Here is a 17976-nt window from a genome sequence, read left to right on the forward strand (position 1 = left end):
AAAATACTTCATAGTTTCAAAGATTTATACTGGAAACTGACGCGGAAGAAAATGTGGTTCACTGGCAGCACTGCTGTCCGTGTCATCTGCCACCAACTCCTTTTGTTCGACGTCCTTGCTTCTTCCAAGAGTCTCACTCCATTTTATTAACTCCGTGGTGCGGTCAGGAGGAGCGGTTTGGGAAACAGCATTCTGAGCAAGAGAAGCACCTGAATGGAGATGAAGTAACATATTTTAACGTTGTTTTTGCTGTTCTTGCGGCATTCAATTTCTAAATCCATAAAAGTGGTAATGCAACCAACTTCTGCTGCTCATGCTTCCATGGCACACACGGGTTGCTGGAGTCACCATTTAAGAGGTTTAAGAATAAGATCGAGACCGGACAGCAATAGTTAAAAATCTGACAATAAAGTTAAGATGACGAATTTTGGAAATTATTTGATTTTTGTTGAGGATGCTTGTCACCCTGTTTTAAAATAAGTTGAAATAAGTGTTTCTTACGGTGTCTAAAAACAAGAAATTTGCAAGATGACATTGACAAAAGAGGATTACAGTTTTCTTCATCTATTTAAAAAACTGGACAAGCAATAGAATTACACGATGAAACAACAGTAAAGTTGGTTACAAATTTACTAAAAAAGCCTCACGCTGAATTTACATAATGTAGTCTTACTAGTGAGTGGCCTGGGGGATGCAGGAAAGTGCGGAGTTTCAGATGGTAGTCTGGAAGGATCGTTCATGGTAGGGAGATCAACATCCATCGGGACAAGATCCTCTTTAAGAGGAGCCCTTGGACTTACAGACACTATGGAAGAGAAGAAATACACATTATAAATTTTCATAACATTATAAAATCTAACAATGGCGGAAAGAAGAAAAAACAGTACCACCAGAAATACCTTTTTGCAATAACAAGACCAAGATGAGTTGCGAATGTAGAAAAAATTCTTTAACATTTAACAAAATAAAACGTTGGTTAATCAACTCGAAAGTTTGATTGGTGGCATGGCCTGTAGGTGTGGACAGGTAGGCACCCGTACTATGGCGCTGGGTCACTTGGAGGCTACACTACTTTTAACCATATATTTTTGCAATAGATTAGTAAAACTTTGAAGATTACCTTCAGTATGCACAGGATCATGTGGCGTCCCTTCAGCTCTGCCACTGCGGTGTGGCTTCATCGTTTTGAGATATTTCTTTGTGAAAAGATTCATGACGCTGTACTTGTCGCCGTTGGAACGCTTCCAGGGAGGAAAATCTTGCTCATCGTTTTTACTTGCAGAGCTCGAGCGAAACTCTTTGCCAGAATGGCTGAAAGCTGGATATTCTCCCCGTGGAGAAAGGTGCTGCTCAAAGTGTTTCCTAATTCCTTTTGAACAATGTAATTTTCAGTTTACAGGTGTGACATGCACAATTGCACATGTCATACGACTAGGAAAAGTCTTGCGGTTAATAAAAGCCTGCAAACAATGCATCAGCTTTGAGACGTCCAAATTGCATCCACTTTTGTCATAAATAAACTCCAAACAGTTTTGAGCTGTGACAAACCCAATTTCGTTTCAAATAATGTGGTCCAATAGACAAAAGTTTGCAACACAAACAAGCCGCTAGAATTGCCCAAAACCCACTTTGTCCCAGGTTAATTAACCTTATAAAGCTGGCGTTCATACAGCTCGGGGTATTGGTATTTTGTCTTCCAAGCAACTTTAAAACCCGTCGCACCTGATAGATTTTCTAGTAAGTGGACACAACACGAACATGAATTTCAGATTTGATGGTCAAAACTGCATCAGTGGCTCAACTATTCATCAAGGGCGGAATGCACCAACGGCACATTATTCACCGATAAAGCAGTGATTTGTAGACTATTTCCCCCCTTATGCACCAACATTAATCCAGTGATTAGAATAGCCGATTACTGATCCACTTATAAATGTCGCGCTAACTGGTTCTCGATTAAGTAATTTGATGGTTAGCTTAAACGGACGATTAAAAGAAACAAAGCAAGACCATCCACCCCTAATAGATCGAATGGGCAAGCTGGCTCAAAGTATATTTTGTTGACCAAAGACGAGATGTTATCAAAAGTTCAAAACCATTAATGACATATTACCTCAATATTTCAAAAACGTTAATTAAGCATAATATGCTATTTAGGCCATTGGCGTACAATCCATAAGACTTGACTTCTTTAAAAACGTAGGACCAAGTTTTGACATGCAAAAGTCGGATACCTGGATCTTCCCTTTCATTTTCATGCATCTTATCTCTCCATGATGACCTGTCCTTGGCACAGAACTCTTCCTTATTCAGTCCGTACATCATGTCGGCGATTGAAAACTCTTCAATTGGGGGTGGCTCTGATGTATGAATATATGACAATTAACATCAAAGCGATCAAAATTTTAGAAAAAAATGTTGGTTAATAATGACCGAAAATAGATGAAAATAATTGCTCAAGAGGAAGATCTAGAACCATCACTAGTGAGGAACAGACAGAGATTGAATGATGATAACACAATGTTGTTATTGAATTACAGTAATTATTATCGGTAACTAGTTAGTAACTTAACTTGTAACTTATTGTAACAAATCACTGAGTTGGAAACCATCTCACCGCTGTATGAGTCAGCACTTTTTGAAAATGGAAACTGTCCTTTGTCATCTGGTACCTCCCAAGTTTCAAACCTAAGAATATATCAATTTCCAACACCATTTCTCTAGTCGACTGAATTATACTAGAAGATAATTACACCAAACACAAATTCTTACTTTTTGTCATTTGAAATCAGATTAAATGAAAATGGAATAAAAATTTTATCACGCAAATGCCGGGTTTCTGATTTCATCAAGGGTCAGCAACTCAGCATACACAGGACCGTTGCCCAGTACCGGTTCGCAAAGCAATTATTACCGGCCAACGCCAAATCATCACCTTTCTAAGGACATTTCGTACCAAGTGTTGAACTTATGTGCGTTTATCGTTTGTTGCATAATTTCTTGCCTTATTAATCTTCCAGACGTAAAACCGTGCACCAACTAGCCAACCATACTATGATGACTGTTCAGTGGAGATGGCGCCGACCTTAATTGACTAAAAATATTGCCGACCCCTGGTACACGTGCATGGTAGATTGGTGGTATGGCTTACCCCGCCGGACCATGCCTTGGAGAGGGATGACTCGTAGTTGTGGATGAATTCTTATCTCTCTCCAATCTCTCTGGTGGCATCCCAGGATAAGAGAGGTCGGATGATGTGTCTGACTTGATATGAAGAGGAGAACTTGTCGGAGGAGTGAAATGATATCTTGGAGAGGGAAGTCGATTTGAGTCCGCAGCGGATCTGGAGATGATATATGGGATGAAGATCAACACAAACACCAGTTGTCTAAAATGATATCTTCAACGTCCACATAGTTTTCCATGACATTCACACTCTGTGCTATCACATTTCAGTAATTTAAAAACATTTACAACATAAGTTTCTTTAAACTCCTATGAAAATTACTAAAAAAAGAAGAAAAACTGGAGGTGCTGTAATAGTGTACAGGATAGTTGACTGTAAGTTAAAAAATTTCACAAATATACACAAGATTTGGAATCTAACTATAGCACGGTGGAGGCGGCAAGCCACTAGATTTTTTGCGCAAACATGAAAATGAAATAACGCAATGCTCTCGATACCCGGTGAATAGCCAACAAACCTCATGGGTAATTGGGCATATTTACCTGTCACTTCGTCTTGGTGAGAATCTATCCACGAACGATGAGTTGAAAGCAGGTTGTTCTAGAATCTTCTTTGACTCCTGATCAATTCTATCCTAGTGTGCAGAAGATACATTTTGTGAATGACAATACCTACTGTAGCTTGTAGAAAGATCAACATTGCTCAGATTTTCTGAGACATTTTTATTAGATTTTTTTTAAAAGGCATTTTTTGTTTCAAGGAAACCGCCATATCCTCTTTATGGACTAAACCATGACAGCTCGTCAGAAGTCTTGAAAACAATCCCTTTGCATAAAAATTTCGTCAAATAAGACACCAGTTTGTTTTATATCTGGCTTCAGACAGCCTGTGAGTTGCAATCATGCATACTGAAACAACATTTCAACAAACGATAGTCTACTCAAGAGTTGGAGCTCTACCTTTTCAAGAATTTGCAAAAATTTCCGAAGTGTTGCTATTTTTATTGGATTCTTTTGCCATTGTTAAAATAACGATACAATTTCTCTTGACTTACCTGCAAGGATTCAGACTTGGCTCGGAGTGCTGCGATCCGGTCCATTTTAGTTGGCTGGAACGAGGCATCAATGGGTTTCTGATAGTAGTCACCAAAGGGCATCGACTCGTTGTAGCCTCTTAGTGCATCGGGACCAGGGTTGAAATCATCCCTTGCTGAATGTGCGCCCTGTTTTGCTGAGTCATGCATGCATTCTCCAAGCTTGAGAAGAAATTTTGAAACTGGTTCTTCCTCTTTCTTCTCTGGAGAGTCCTTCTTGTCGCTCTCGGTGTTGTGAATTTTCTCCAACTTCGCCATGAACGACGCAATTCGTTCTTTGTATCTAAAAAATGATCGCAACTTCAATAACAAGCAATAATAACCTGGTATCAAACAGGCTCGATGGCTTAGAATGTCAGCCTCAAAATCTTTGATAACCATGAGTTGAATACCCTATCGGGTCACACCAAAGACTTTTTAAAAATGGTGATATCTTATTCCTCTTTGAAACTCAGCGAAACAATAGAATTTAGAGCAGTGGTTCTTAACCGGGGGGGGGGGGGGGGGGGGGGGGGGGGGCGAGCTCTACAACAATTCCAATTCTTTTTAATGACTTTAATGTCCTAGGACCTATGCTGTTCGTCATATTTTGTATTTTATCTTATTTTATATTGTATTCAGTAATTCTTGCTTCATAGCATCATGACATCATTCGAACTTTTATAGCCAAACTCGACCTCTGGAAGTCGAATTGAACAAGGAATCAAATACATTCCAGATCTGGATGAGAAGCGTGAAACCTGGAAGTTCATCAGAAACCCGTTTCAATGCGAAGTAGGCTAGTTGATATTTTCGAAGAAGGACAAGAAGAGTTTCTTGAGATGAAGTTCAACTCCACAGCTAAAGAAGACTTCAAAGAACTGGAGCTTGAGACGTTCTGGGCCAATTACCTTCCTGTTTACCCTCTTTTCGCAACTCGGGCTCTTCGAATTCTAACAATGTTTGGATCCACGTATCTTTGTGAAGCTGCATTTTCTGCTCTCGTTGCTATCAAGACCAAGTACAGAAACAGGCTGAGAGTTGAAGGAGACTTACGTTGTTCACTCTCTGGAGTTAAACCTCGCATTAAAAATCTAGTCGCTAAGAAGCAGTGTCAGGTATCTCACTGATGTGTAGTGTACAATAAACAGACAAAAATGCAATTTTTTTGGTATGATAGGCTACTTATTTAAAATCTAGGGGGCGTGAGGCACATGACCATTATTGAAGGGGGGCTTGATAGAAAAAAGGTTAAGAACCACTGATTTAGAGCAATAAGGTACTCAGCTGCGCTGACACTGTCGCTGACAGCAACGCATATCTCCAAGATACAGCGAAGTATAAACACATTATTATTAACAGATATTTATTTAATTAATCAATCACTTGGTCCAAAAACTTCCATACCCTTTCGGAGCTTCATCCTCCTGCTTGGAATATGTGTCCTGAAGTAAAGATTTCTTCTCTTTAGGCTGGCCTGTGATTTAAAGAGAGGTTTGGACTGAGAACATTCAACCAATAAATTTGCTTGAAAGCAAACAGGCGTTTTCTTTCCACAGCTGCAGTCATTCCGAGATTTGCATATTGTTTGTACGAAACGGTACAAATAGAGTATATTAGGGAGTTTCAGTGTTTACCATTTTCGATTTTCAAAAAGCCTGGGGTCTGATGTGATGTGTTTTGGGTAAAAACTCAACACCCAAAAATTTAGCTCATTATGACGTCATAAATATATGTGGGCACGGCCCTTGAAGTTCTGAATACCACAATTTTCAAGTATTTCGAAAACGACCCATCGCAGGTCGTTAATCACAAACAATATCATGATTATTTTACTCATACGTACAAAAAAAATGTAGCTTGTGCCTGCAAGAAGTTATAAGGCATAAGATGTGGTAACTTTGTAATTATTCGGGGTAGCAGAAACACTTGTGATTTTCTTTCAGAATATCGTTTCATTACCTTTCTGTTGGAGTTGTTTTTATGCGATAAAACTTTTAATGTTGATGTGACAAAGTTAGCAAGCACAAGCTGTTGACACTTTCAAACCTATTCATTCAATAAGTACGATAAGTTGGATTGATGCAAAATGGCAGCAAATTCTTTTGCAACATTACCTTCAGCCGCAACAGCTTTCTTCCTAGCTACTTTCTGACGCTGGTCAAGATCGTGTAACAATTTGTTCTTTTTGTCGTTGGCTGCTTTCTCAAGCCGCTTTTCCTCCATTTGCTTCCGCTTCCGATTGGCCTTTTGCTTGACAATGTACTGCTGCACTTGAACTGGGTCATAATGTCTGATCTTGGGCACTTCCGGGTGTTCTAAACAATAGCAAAGAAAATTATGTTGAAGACATCACTTTTAAAACTATTTACTGCGCGTTTGGCCTTCCACCTTTAACAGTATGGAGAAACCTGTGGATCGTGACATATGAGGACAAATAGTCAAAGCCTAGGTCAGACAAGCTACTACTAAAGGAGAAACATGTTCAACTGTCCAACATAGAAATTGTCCATGATCTATCTTTCAATTACTTAGCGTTTGGATCAAGCATCAAAACGGTTAAGCGCTTACACAACTTCAATTTTCTTACAAAGTTAGGACAAGGATTTTTCTTCCATCAACATTTTCTATCAACCTATTTTAACTTTTGAGATTATTTTTCTAAGCCTTCAGAATTTAAAAAAAATTAATGTTTATTTGATTTTATCAACTTAACCACTAAAGAAAAACTAATTTTATTTTTAGCGGTGTAAAAATAATGATAGAACCTTTCCTGGGTGTCTTCGGTTTCTGTTTCACAGAGCGTATGATCTTTGGAGGAAGCTTGTCAGTGGATGGAGCAGCTTCTTCCATCTTTTTATCATCATCGTCATCATCTGAAGACGAGGAAGATGATGATGACTGCTGATTCATGTCATCGAGGATTCGTTTTGCTTCATCGGACAGCTTTCCTGTGAAAATAAACAACAAGGGAATGTAAAACAGGAAAATAGTATCGTAGATGTGTGGGAGGGTGAAAGTGAAACGGATGATTAGTACCAGTAACAGATATTTGTCGTATCCTGGCCTACCATGGGTAACTTTCCCTACGAAGAAGGGTACACTTCTTTACAAGTGAAGAAGTGTACATTTACTTACACACAAAAATAGATTGCATGATGAATGCCCAAATTTGGACCCTAAAAAAGATGGTGAGGGTAATAAGAAAGTCCGCGAGGGGTTAACTATACTTAACTGGGGACCCTTGTGCGGCTCAACACAACACAATCAATCAATCAATCCACCGTTTTACTAGCACTCTGTTGGAACAAATTGGTAAAAATACTACAGCATCAAGTTGATGCCTACAAATGTTACATGTGAATTCAAATATTGTTGTCTATATCAAATCTTTCTAGAGTCCCACTTCAGATCTGACGTTTGATCATCAGACCATGACAGCTTCGTGTGAAAAGGATGTGACTGACTTTTGTCAACTAGTTCTATTTTTTACCCTATGTATTCTCAAACTGTCACTCTTTCCCATTTAATGTTTCGTTAACTGTTGTTTCCAGATAGTGATCATTGAAGATCTCTTGAGATGTTTTCATATCCAAGATGTTTTCATATCCAAGATGTTTTCATTGGACGTTTCCTTCAGTCTCTCATCCCCGATGACAACATTCCGAAAATTTAGTTGGAGTTAAACTTAATTGATTTAACTTGTTGCTTTTTCTACCACCATTCGGGACATTTACAGTAGTTGTGGTAATGCCGAAAGGCCATGTACTAGATTTACTATCCATTCCAGAGCAAAGATGTTAACCTAGCTACACAAAAAAGCTACCAGAAAGCAGCCAGTCTTGTTTCGCTATAGACACGTAAAACCTGCTTTTGGTAGACGAAAGTATACTAACATAGAAACTGCGTGAATGACAGTAGCACTGTAGTTTCGACTGGTCTTAAAAAAACGCTTTAAAATCAGAAAACTATTTTTAAAAAGTTGGCTTCATGTCATCGCATAACCCAGGTAAGCAAGATGAATGCATCAACAAACAACTTTTATTTAACCAAAAGCAAGTTAACGAATAAAGAAACTCAACCACTTACCGATGTTAGAAGAGATGTCAATGTTGCTGTCTGATATAGCCGGGTCTTTGGCCATCAAATCTTTCACTAGAGACTCAGTTGTTGTTGACATGCTTTCGTCTTGTGCGGGTCTAGGCATGTTTTCTGTTTGTACAATACAATAATTAAGCCGCGCGATGTAATAATACCACAGTGCTGTGACTAAAACGATTGGTTAGCACGGCTATTGGATTTAGTAAAAGCAAAGAGCCTGAAATAAAGAGACTCCATCTGTGCTCATCAAACAATAACAACTTTGAGCGAGTCTAAAAAACGAAGTTCTAGGTTCTAGCGTTACGATGCAATGAATTGAAAATACCGTGGTTTGCCAGTGGATTTAATTTCTCGGCTGGAAGATTGAAGCTTTACACACCTCAGCAAACATTGTGGTGTAGTATTTAATATTTTCTACACGCTTTGAAAAGCAAGCAATGTACAATGAAATTTCTGAGCAGTCGGCTTTTCTCGCAAAAGAAAAGCAAGAAGATTGGTACCAAAGGGACTACAGATAAAGAAAAATCAGTTTTTTACTTATTTCCCAGTTACGTGTGAAGAAATACAACAAGAATTATAAAACACCCATTTGCATAGGCGCCGACTTTTCAAAAAACCTTGGGGGGCGAGAAAGGTGATGACGTCATAACCATAACGCTATTTTACTCAATTAAAATAGTCTTTGATTAAGCTTACCGTCTTGTTTATATTGACACCTAGGTCGCAAACCGAATTTATTAGAACCGCTGCTTAAAACGATTAGTTTTACGCATACAGTACGCCTAGTCGAAATAATTTTGATATTATTAGCTCATAATCGGAACAGTTGGAAAACAAGCCGATTCATTTCCTTTTCGTGCGAGTGAATAACAACGACCAAGACAGTGAAGTTATCGAAACAAAACGCAAAGAATCATGATCTCAAGCAGAGTGGAAACCCGCTATCAGTTTTATTAACTTCGTTTTGCTAATTACTTACCTTCAAAGCGTTAATGGCGAAGTGTTTTCTCTTATGTTTTTTATCGAAAGTCTTTATAGTCTTTTATCGAATACCGTATATACTCGAGCATGGGTCGAGATTTTCGCAAGTGATTTTCACCTCAAAAAGCCAGGTTCAACTTATACACGGGACAAGCTGTTGTCTCCAGGTCGGCAGTTTTCAAAATTAACGCATTTTTGCTGCGGCAAAATCATTGCCGACGTAGATTACGGAAGATGAAATGGCGTCGGCCGAAGGAAGAGTTTTGAATACGTTTATTTGCAGTGATTCAAACTTAATTTTCAAATTCAATGATTTCTTGTCAATTCTAAACTTTATGCACTTGTTGAGCAATATGCAAAGGTCACTAGACAAAACAGCAAAAAGAGCTGTTTTAAGAGATCAATTTTATTATTTTTGCGTGTACGATGTAATCGTTCTTATTACGTAACATTCCATGATCGTTGAAGTCGATGTCTAACCTTAGCGGCCGCATAAAACAATGATGTCAGATTGGCTAGGTGATAATAGCGATAAGAGACGTCGTTAATGCAGGCAATATCTGCGACCAAGACCATTAACCACCTTTTCTTTTATCGGTTTTCGATTTAATTCTCACATATTGCGAACAAAACAATGCGTTCTGTGGAATCATAATTGAATCTCACAGCTGGAAGACCTCGTGGAAAATAGATCGTCTAATTTAGCTGGTTTACGTAATACTGCAGTGAATAGTTAGGTGACTATTCCAGCAGCGTAAGTTACTCTACGCTCTACTTTGAAATTTCCATACGGTATGATTTCCAAGCTGTATTCACGTAATTGTTCGGTGTGTCGTAGTTTCAACTCGATAGAGTTTGCTAAAATCGATTTCATGTTTGAAGTCACAAAAAATCTAACGGACGTTTGGATAACTCGTGAAATGAGAATAATTATTCAACCTCGCATTCGCATTTTCGCTACCACGCGTTTGGACTTTGAAGTTGCTCCTCACGCGCGGGAAGATAAGCAGTGTGTGACTGTGAGCGTGCGTGCGGTGCGCATCTCAGTAGTGATTCACGTTCCAGAGAAAGCCATGTGATCAGCCGCTGTTTTGCGGGCAAGAGCAACGCAGGCTGTTTTTCGCTTTCGGCATTCTCTAAGTCCGTTTAAATGATCTAAATCTCTCGCGAAGTATTTTATCTTTGAAACACCACTTGTAATAGCAATTTTTGTTGCCCCACAACCATAAATTTACGGGGGGCGCCGCCCCCCGGGAGTCGGCGCGTATGCCCATTTGAATCCATTGTAACTGCTGATAACATCCACATTCCACAATAAAACCAAAAACACTTAGGAAATATGCTAAATGTTCTTTACAACGGAGGCTTCACCTGACTAGCATGAATGCTAATAAAAAACAGAAAAGCAGCTAAACTTTGGGAAAAAGACCAAAGTGCTCGCTCTAGCCAGGTTCTATCAACCACTAAGGTAAAACAAAGTAATAAATTCCCGTTTCTTTACCTTTGGTAGGCTTAGGTTTTCCCGATTGGATCGATGCCTGTTTGGACGATGCGTCAAGCATAGCTTTCGCCACACGCTGCCCTTCCCGCCAAGACGAAGGTGTAATGATGGACTTCTTATGGGCAGGATGATTTGTCGCTATTTTCCCTACAAATTCAATGAAAGTAACTATACTAGGTTTTTTGAAACTCTACTAACATTGAATCACAACGCACCTCAAAACTATGCGATAACATTGTAGATTGTGTGATAAAAGGGCTGAAAACCTTAAGAAATTTGTGCAGAATGAAAATCACACTCCCATAGGGTTTAGATTTATTAAGTAGAAGATTTCTATAAAACCAGGGGTGAATTAACTCGAATCAAACAAAATGCTAAAAAATTTAACGAGCATTTTCAATAGATTTGCATTTTTTATAATGTTTGTTTGCTGATATCTGCTAGTTTGTGAAAGGCTTCAACATAATGAAGGTGAACTTCATGAGCAAGTTCTCGATTTCTCGTTTTTAAAAGTATTTGGAAAGTTCTTGAATCAGAACAAACATCATCAGCCGAAGTACTTCCCACAGCAATGTTGATACAAGCTTCATTGTTAGGGCACTTGTGAATGACGTAACAACCATTCAATTATTCAAACCGCCCATTCAGCAATTTCTCACAAGCATCTTGGACAACAAGAAAAGGGCTCAAGAAAGCATTATGGTAAATGTATTTTGAACATTTAATTTTGAAAAGAAAACAGAAACAGCTTTTGGTGCCTGCAATGCAAAGGATTTTTTGCCAAAGCATGCAGCCTGTTTATTGGAGCATATTTATTGTTTAATCCAAGGCTGCTCAAACTTTTTTAGGCCGCGGACTGTTTTTTTTTTATTGCGGATCCTAATCATATTTCGGAACAATTTTTACATCCAACCAGCGTGAAAGGATAATCTAAAATAAAAGCAGATAACTGAAGGGAAGCATTCGAACATAGGTTGCACTTTCGGTTACAATCCATGGTTACAATACATACACTGTATAAAAAAAAAACATTGAATTACTTATAATTAACAAAACTGACAACATCAATGGAACGGGTGAGGTTGTGTCTTGGCGCACGATGTATCAATTCTAAGAGGTATTTAGCAACAATAATAACAGCATTTATATATACTGTAGTGCCACATCCATAATGTAAATTATGCTCGTGGGCACTGCACATGAAAACGATTATAAAATACGGTACTTTCAGTTATAATGTTCAGTGAAATAAATTGTTTTTCATCGAGTTTTCAATTCATTTAAATTTTCCACTTCCTTTACGCAAATAGGTAAACAAATTTAGCAGCTGGCAGCAACAACTGGGAAGCTGCGATTCCCATATTGTGTCTTACATAAGAGATTGCATAATTGAGCAATTGATGTTAAGAACGCAAAGTTCTGGCAAGTTTAATGCACTTTGAGTAAAGTGCCAAGATAACTCGGAGCTAAACCATGAAAAACTTTACAAACATACTTACTAAAAAACATACTTTGAAGCGTATACACTACAATACAGGAAGCCAATGCAGCGGTTTTAGTATGATATGCTCATGTTTACATGTTAGAGCAATTAGCCGAGCGGCAGCATTCTGAACTCTTTGAAGGTGTAAAATTATGTATGACGGGCAAACTCATAAGTGAGAGTCCACGGTGAATTTGGACTTCTATTTCGCCCTAATACTGGCAATTCATCGTTGACAGTGCAAGTACCGTACTGTACAATGCATATGATGGAATTTCACATTTGTAGTCGTCACGGACCACGGTTTTTTTTTTCGGTTATTAACCAATTTTTTAGCAAAATGTCCGAAAAAAATATAGTCAATTCGGTCAAAATGTCCGAAAAAATATATAGTCAAATCGGTCAAAATGTCTGTTCTAACTTTTCTCAGATAAAACACGACAACGTTTCTCAGCGAAACTTGTCAGGAAGTGCAAATTTTGGTTTCTATCAGCTACTTGAAAGGAACTATTTTCATCAGAAAAAGTGACCGAAATAAATAAAAAATGACCGAATTTTTTCAAGTTATTTCGGACAAATGACCGAAAAGTCTCAGCGAAAAAAAACCCAGGTTCGCGGACCATAGTTTAGGAAACCCTCGTTCAACTTATATAAATAAATATAAATAATAGTCACCTATTTTTCTGACAGGTTTTTTCTTCGCTTGATTCTTGTTTGTTTTGGGTTTGTTGCTAGTGACTTTGCTGGCATGGTCGCCTAAAACAGACCTGTGGACGCCCTTCGCTGTTCTTGCATCTTGGAACAAAGCTGAAGAAATGAAAAATACAAATAGTTTTTAATTGCTCAATTGCACAGCTCATAAAACATTTCGTAAATGTAATATAAAAAAGCTCTAGAATCGAAGTAACCAAGTTGAATGACATTGCAGGCGCCAACCAGTAAAATATATGATGCATTTTGGCAAGGAGTAATAAAGTGACTTATAAATCGAACCTCACAAAATGAAATTGCGTTTAAATTTGTAAATAAAAGTCATTGTGCAGAAAAGTAAAAATTCTTTTAGCCACGCGTGATTTACAAAGGGATTGTGTGATAGACAGTCAAACACAGATACCTTTCGGATGGGCAGAAATAGCAAAAGTGTCATTGACAACTTCGAAGTCGTCTTCTCGCCAGATTTTACCATCAGGGGTTTGCAAGCGGGTCTCTGCAGCACTGAAGCCCTAAAGAAAATGTTGAAGATAAAGAGTTAACAGCAAATACGAATCATTGAAACAGTTGTTATGTGTCTCATTATCTTTGAACTTGATGTTTCGCAAACTATTCATGGTAAAATATACAAGGTGCATTAATGAAAGGTTACCACTTGTATTGGACATATTTATTAACTGCTAAACCGCGTCCGCTTAAAAATAAATTGACCTCGATAACAGCTTATATTTTCACAACTCAAAAAGGATCTTGTGATCCGCACTTCAACTACAGCTCTTTGTACGTGGGAGCAGCAACTGTCATTGAGCTAAAAAGTATTTGAAACAAATGTTTGATATGTAACAAATTAAAAAAAAAAAATGTTAAACGTAGAGGCCAAAATTGTAAAGTTTTCAAATCAAATGTTGGAAATCACTGTTTCAAACGATGAAAGTTCAATGCGAATTTACAAAATTAGAGAAAAAACTAATTTAAGATTTTAATCAATAAACATAGAAAATGTTTGTCTGGTTAAATTTTGATAGTGTGATGTGCGACAAAAGGGTAGCTTTAGTGTGCAAAGCATTGGCAACCTGTAACAAGTAGATGATTACATTAACAACTAAAATGAATCGAATACACGCGGTAGAATGATGAATGCTAAGAGCCTTCAATATATGTTCACTGGCAACTTACTCGGTATTTCGGAGCAGCCGGACCCACTGCAATCTTTCTAATGGGGGCTGATTCTGGTTTGACATGATACGTTGAAGAAATAGGCTTGTCATCGTAGTTGTAATTTTTCTGCATGTCTGAGCCACTTAAGGAAGGAGATCTGAAACCGACAGGGTAGTGATATACAAAGACATGTTTTGTTAGTGCTTTGACATAATACTAAAATAGGCCTAGCAATGCAACAAACACAATTGAAAACATTTGACACCAATTCCTTTTTAATTAACCTTAGAATGAGAAAGGCTATGATAGGCTATATAATATGTAGTGTTTCTTGAGAGAAAAAGTACAGTGTTTTACTGTTTACAAGAGAAAAACAAAGTTTCTTAGATCGACAAACGTTTCAAACACTCAACTGTTTTGATTAAATCAGTGCAAAAAAACTGAACGATCTATTTATGAATTATACTGGTAACTAGTTGACAAAATACTTTTTCTGGTGCTAAGATTTCGCAACTACTTTTCTATAATTCTGAATCAACCAGGTTAGGTTTTATTAGTACGATGTACTTTTGCATTCAAACAAAAGTACCGGTAGTTCATAAAAGTAAAATTGATTCTTAGGTATTTAAAGGTCCCATATTCACTGAGCTTTAGGGAATGAGAAGATAAGTCTCATCATACAAAGCCATTGGCACTAAGGAAAGTAGAATGGCCAGTTCCTTTCTCTCGGCCGCCTTTCCTTCAGCAATTATGCCCACCCAATTTATTACACCCTGGGTAGAGGTGAGCGATGTTTTTCAACAACCAGCTTAAGACGGGAGTCGAACCAGGTTTGCATAACTGGAAAGCCAACGCCTTATCGCTGTGCCATCACACCACAATCCTTACTCAAATTGATCTTTACTCAATGTAGTTATATAATACAGCAATAGTTTAAAATTTTGGGTCCACGTCTTTTAGGCGCAGACAGTTAGGCACCGGTCAAATAGGCGCGCACACTGCGACGTCAGGATATTTAGGTGCGGAGCACTGTGGCGCCCGTTTATTTAGGTGCTAGTAAAGTCTGCAGATTGTATCAGCTTGGCAGGTAGGGCAATGCTTTTCACATAAAATGTTATATTGAACAGAAAAACATGTTGGTTTTTTTAATGCGCTTGTTCGCCATTTATATATTTGTTGTTGGTCCAGGTTTGCGTCGGCGAAAGCTTTATCAATAAATTATTCAAGTTTCCGAACATGACTGAGTTCACTTTAAGTTAAGTCAAATAATAACTATACTAAATATCAGTAAAAAATATACCATAGGCTATATTCATTCAAGCGGGTGGTAGGCTTGAGCAAAGAGTAACTTAGTTTTCCGTCAAAACCACGACTAGATTTAATAACGAGCAAAGTCGCACCATTATGGTTGCAACTTGCAGCCAGGGTTCATCATATGCTCTATAGAAATGTATTCATGTTGTAAAGGGTTGTCTCACACGTACTCGCAAGAATTGCCCTACCTGCCACGCTGATACAATCTGCAGACTTTACTAGGAATAGCACCTAAATGAACGGGTGCCACAGTGCTCCGCACCTAAATATCCTGACGCCACAGTGTGCGCGCCTATTTGACCGGCTCCTAACTGTCTGCGCCTAAAGACTTGCTCCCAAAATTTTTTACCTGTTTTCTTTTTGTTTCTTAATTGTTTCTTTAAGTCTTGCTAAGGCTTCTGAGTTATCATCCGCCACACGTCTTTGCTTTAATTTTTCAATGCTGCCATGCTTTTTCAATGGTACCATTGAGTATGGATGCATCGTATTGGAGTTAATTGCAGTATTAGATGTAGTTTTTGAATACAATTGAGGATCAGATGATCCATGCTGTTCAAGGTGAGTTACTGTCTTTACAACCCCGGTAGCATTGAGTGGTTTCCGAACTGAGATGGGAGTTGCTGGCTTTACTGGATCGACTACAGCAGATGTGTTCAAAAATCTTGTCACAGCAGGACGATCTTTGGGTGTTACTGAAACATCTGTATCTAAACACCAAGTGAAAAAGACAGTCAACAATGCACTTATTTCATGTACTTAGCTCTGCATACATTTATAAGAAGCTGATGAAAACTCTAACCCAATGAAACAATGCTTATCGATATTTTTTAAATGCGTATAAAAAAGATATCTAACTAATGTGCTTTTGTCAAGCCTGTTTTTATTGATATATAAAGTAAACATAAAATAAATCAATTTTTACCAACAAACGACAACAAAATCATTTACACATTCAAATGGTAATTTTAGGTTTGCATAAAACGATTAGTTATTGACGATATTTAAGCAAAGAAATGGTTAGATTATATTTTTTTGTTAAATAGCTTTTGGGCAGAGCACCCTTGGCCCTTAACAGTGTCTAGTCTATAACCTTGTCAGTTTGCATGATAACAGCAAAGCGTCAATAATCTATATAAACCACCTTTTGGTTTCAAACAGTTATTCAATACAAAATAAACTATGCTTGTACACTTTACAAAACAAATTCACAACTACTTCATACCATTCTGTGCTTTAGAACTTGCAAGAGGATCGTTTTGCTGGTGATAAGAAACCAAAGGCTCTTTAAAACCAACATGACCAGCAGAGGTTTTGGAATTGTTTTTAAATGTTGATGCCTGTAAATATAAAATTTCTTGGTGTGTAATACTTTAGTGACGGTGTAATAGTGTCAACTCGTAGCTACAGACTGTGAATAAGATGTTGGATCTCCAATGTAACCATACGCTTATTTCACGTTTTCTTGGCCATTGACTAATGCTATCATGACACCAAGAATGCTTAAGTCAATTTACAGTCTGTGAAGATAAAAAACATTGGTGTTTTAACTGAAACAATGTTTAACGCAATGAATTGTACTTACAATAGCAGTAAGCATAGCAAATGTAATAACAAGTATAATTAACAATTTCAGAAATCTACAATAGACTGGTGATGAACCAAAACAACTGATAAAACAAGGGAACCAGTACATTGTTAATCATGTGCAACTTATAAATGTGCAACTAATAAACAGAAATTGAGGTTTTGTAGATGTTTGTTTGCAAGTGAAATTTATGAAAAGTTATATAAAGTAATGTTTTCTAAAACAAGCAATAATACATCACTCAAAAGTTATATACCAATTATTTATATTCTTCATGCAAAAGCCTAGTTGACGTAGCACGTTATCACATTAATTAGTTTGCCATAACTGGGATTTTAGATGAGAAATTAAACCAAGAAAATGTTGAAAGAAATACAGGAATTGTATCACTTACCAGCATATGAGAAGAACCAGGGATGCTCCAGCCATAATTAGTGAGATCATAGCCTTTAATTTTTTCAGGAAAGCTTGCAGAATCTGTTAAATTACCAGTAAAATCATGTAATTTTGGTTCTTCTACATTCCGAGATTTGATACTGCCATCCATCGTTCAATAGAAAACTTAAGCTAATGGACATTCATGAAAATGTTTAGCAGAATAGCTGCCAATTTACACCTAAAGTGTAGAAAATATCATGTAGCTACATCTGAGCTGAAAATTAATAACAAATTTTATGATTTACAAATCAACACTAAAAACAGGAAATGTGTAGAGTTGTAGACATGTTCACTAAAAAATGGGGTAAAGTCTGTAGAAAAGATAAAACATTCTACACATATTGCCATGTCTTAGCATCAACTATATTATACAATAAACAAGCATTATCTATATATATATATATAACGAGAAAGGTAACCCTATCATTTTCTGAGCTATTGTTTG

At 37.5% G+C, this 17976-nt stretch overlaps 1 protein-coding gene across 1 annotated transcript in view; it reads right to left on the reverse strand.

The window, feature by feature from the left end:
* Positions 1-17640, reverse strand: part of LOC145768903 (centrosome-associated protein 350-like) — a 45404-nt gene extending 27764 nt beyond the window's left edge. The window contains exons 1-19 of the mRNA XM_082580509.1: positions 17488-17640; positions 16731-16845; positions 15858-16215; positions 14213-14351; positions 13440-13548; positions 13001-13132; positions 10843-10989; positions 8349-8471; positions 7028-7210; positions 6377-6577; positions 5667-5736; positions 4242-4563; positions 3730-3821; positions 3152-3343; positions 2618-2688; positions 2235-2360; positions 1121-1369; positions 674-805; positions 42-209 (exon numbers count right to left, since the gene is read on the reverse strand). Of these exons, the coding sequence (XP_082436635.1) occupies positions 42-209; positions 674-805; positions 1121-1369; positions 2235-2360; positions 2618-2688; positions 3152-3343; positions 3730-3821; positions 4242-4563; positions 5667-5736; positions 6377-6577; positions 7028-7210; positions 8349-8471; positions 10843-10989; positions 13001-13132; positions 13440-13548; positions 14213-14351; positions 15858-16215; positions 16731-16845; positions 17488-17640 (3082 nt within the window). The remainder of the gene's footprint in view (positions 1-41; positions 210-673; positions 806-1120; positions 1370-2234; positions 2361-2617; positions 2689-3151; positions 3344-3729; positions 3822-4241; positions 4564-5666; positions 5737-6376; positions 6578-7027; positions 7211-8348; positions 8472-10842; positions 10990-13000; positions 13133-13439; positions 13549-14212; positions 14352-15857; positions 16216-16730; positions 16846-17487) is intronic.
* Positions 17641-17976: the final 336 nt, after the last annotated feature.

The sequence above is a fragment of the Aplidium turbinatum genome, chromosome 4, assembly GCF_918807975.1.
Source record: "Aplidium turbinatum chromosome 4, kaAplTurb1.1, whole genome shotgun sequence".
NCBI classification, from domain to species: Eukaryota; Metazoa; Chordata; class Ascidiacea; order Aplousobranchia; family Polyclinidae; genus Aplidium; species Aplidium turbinatum.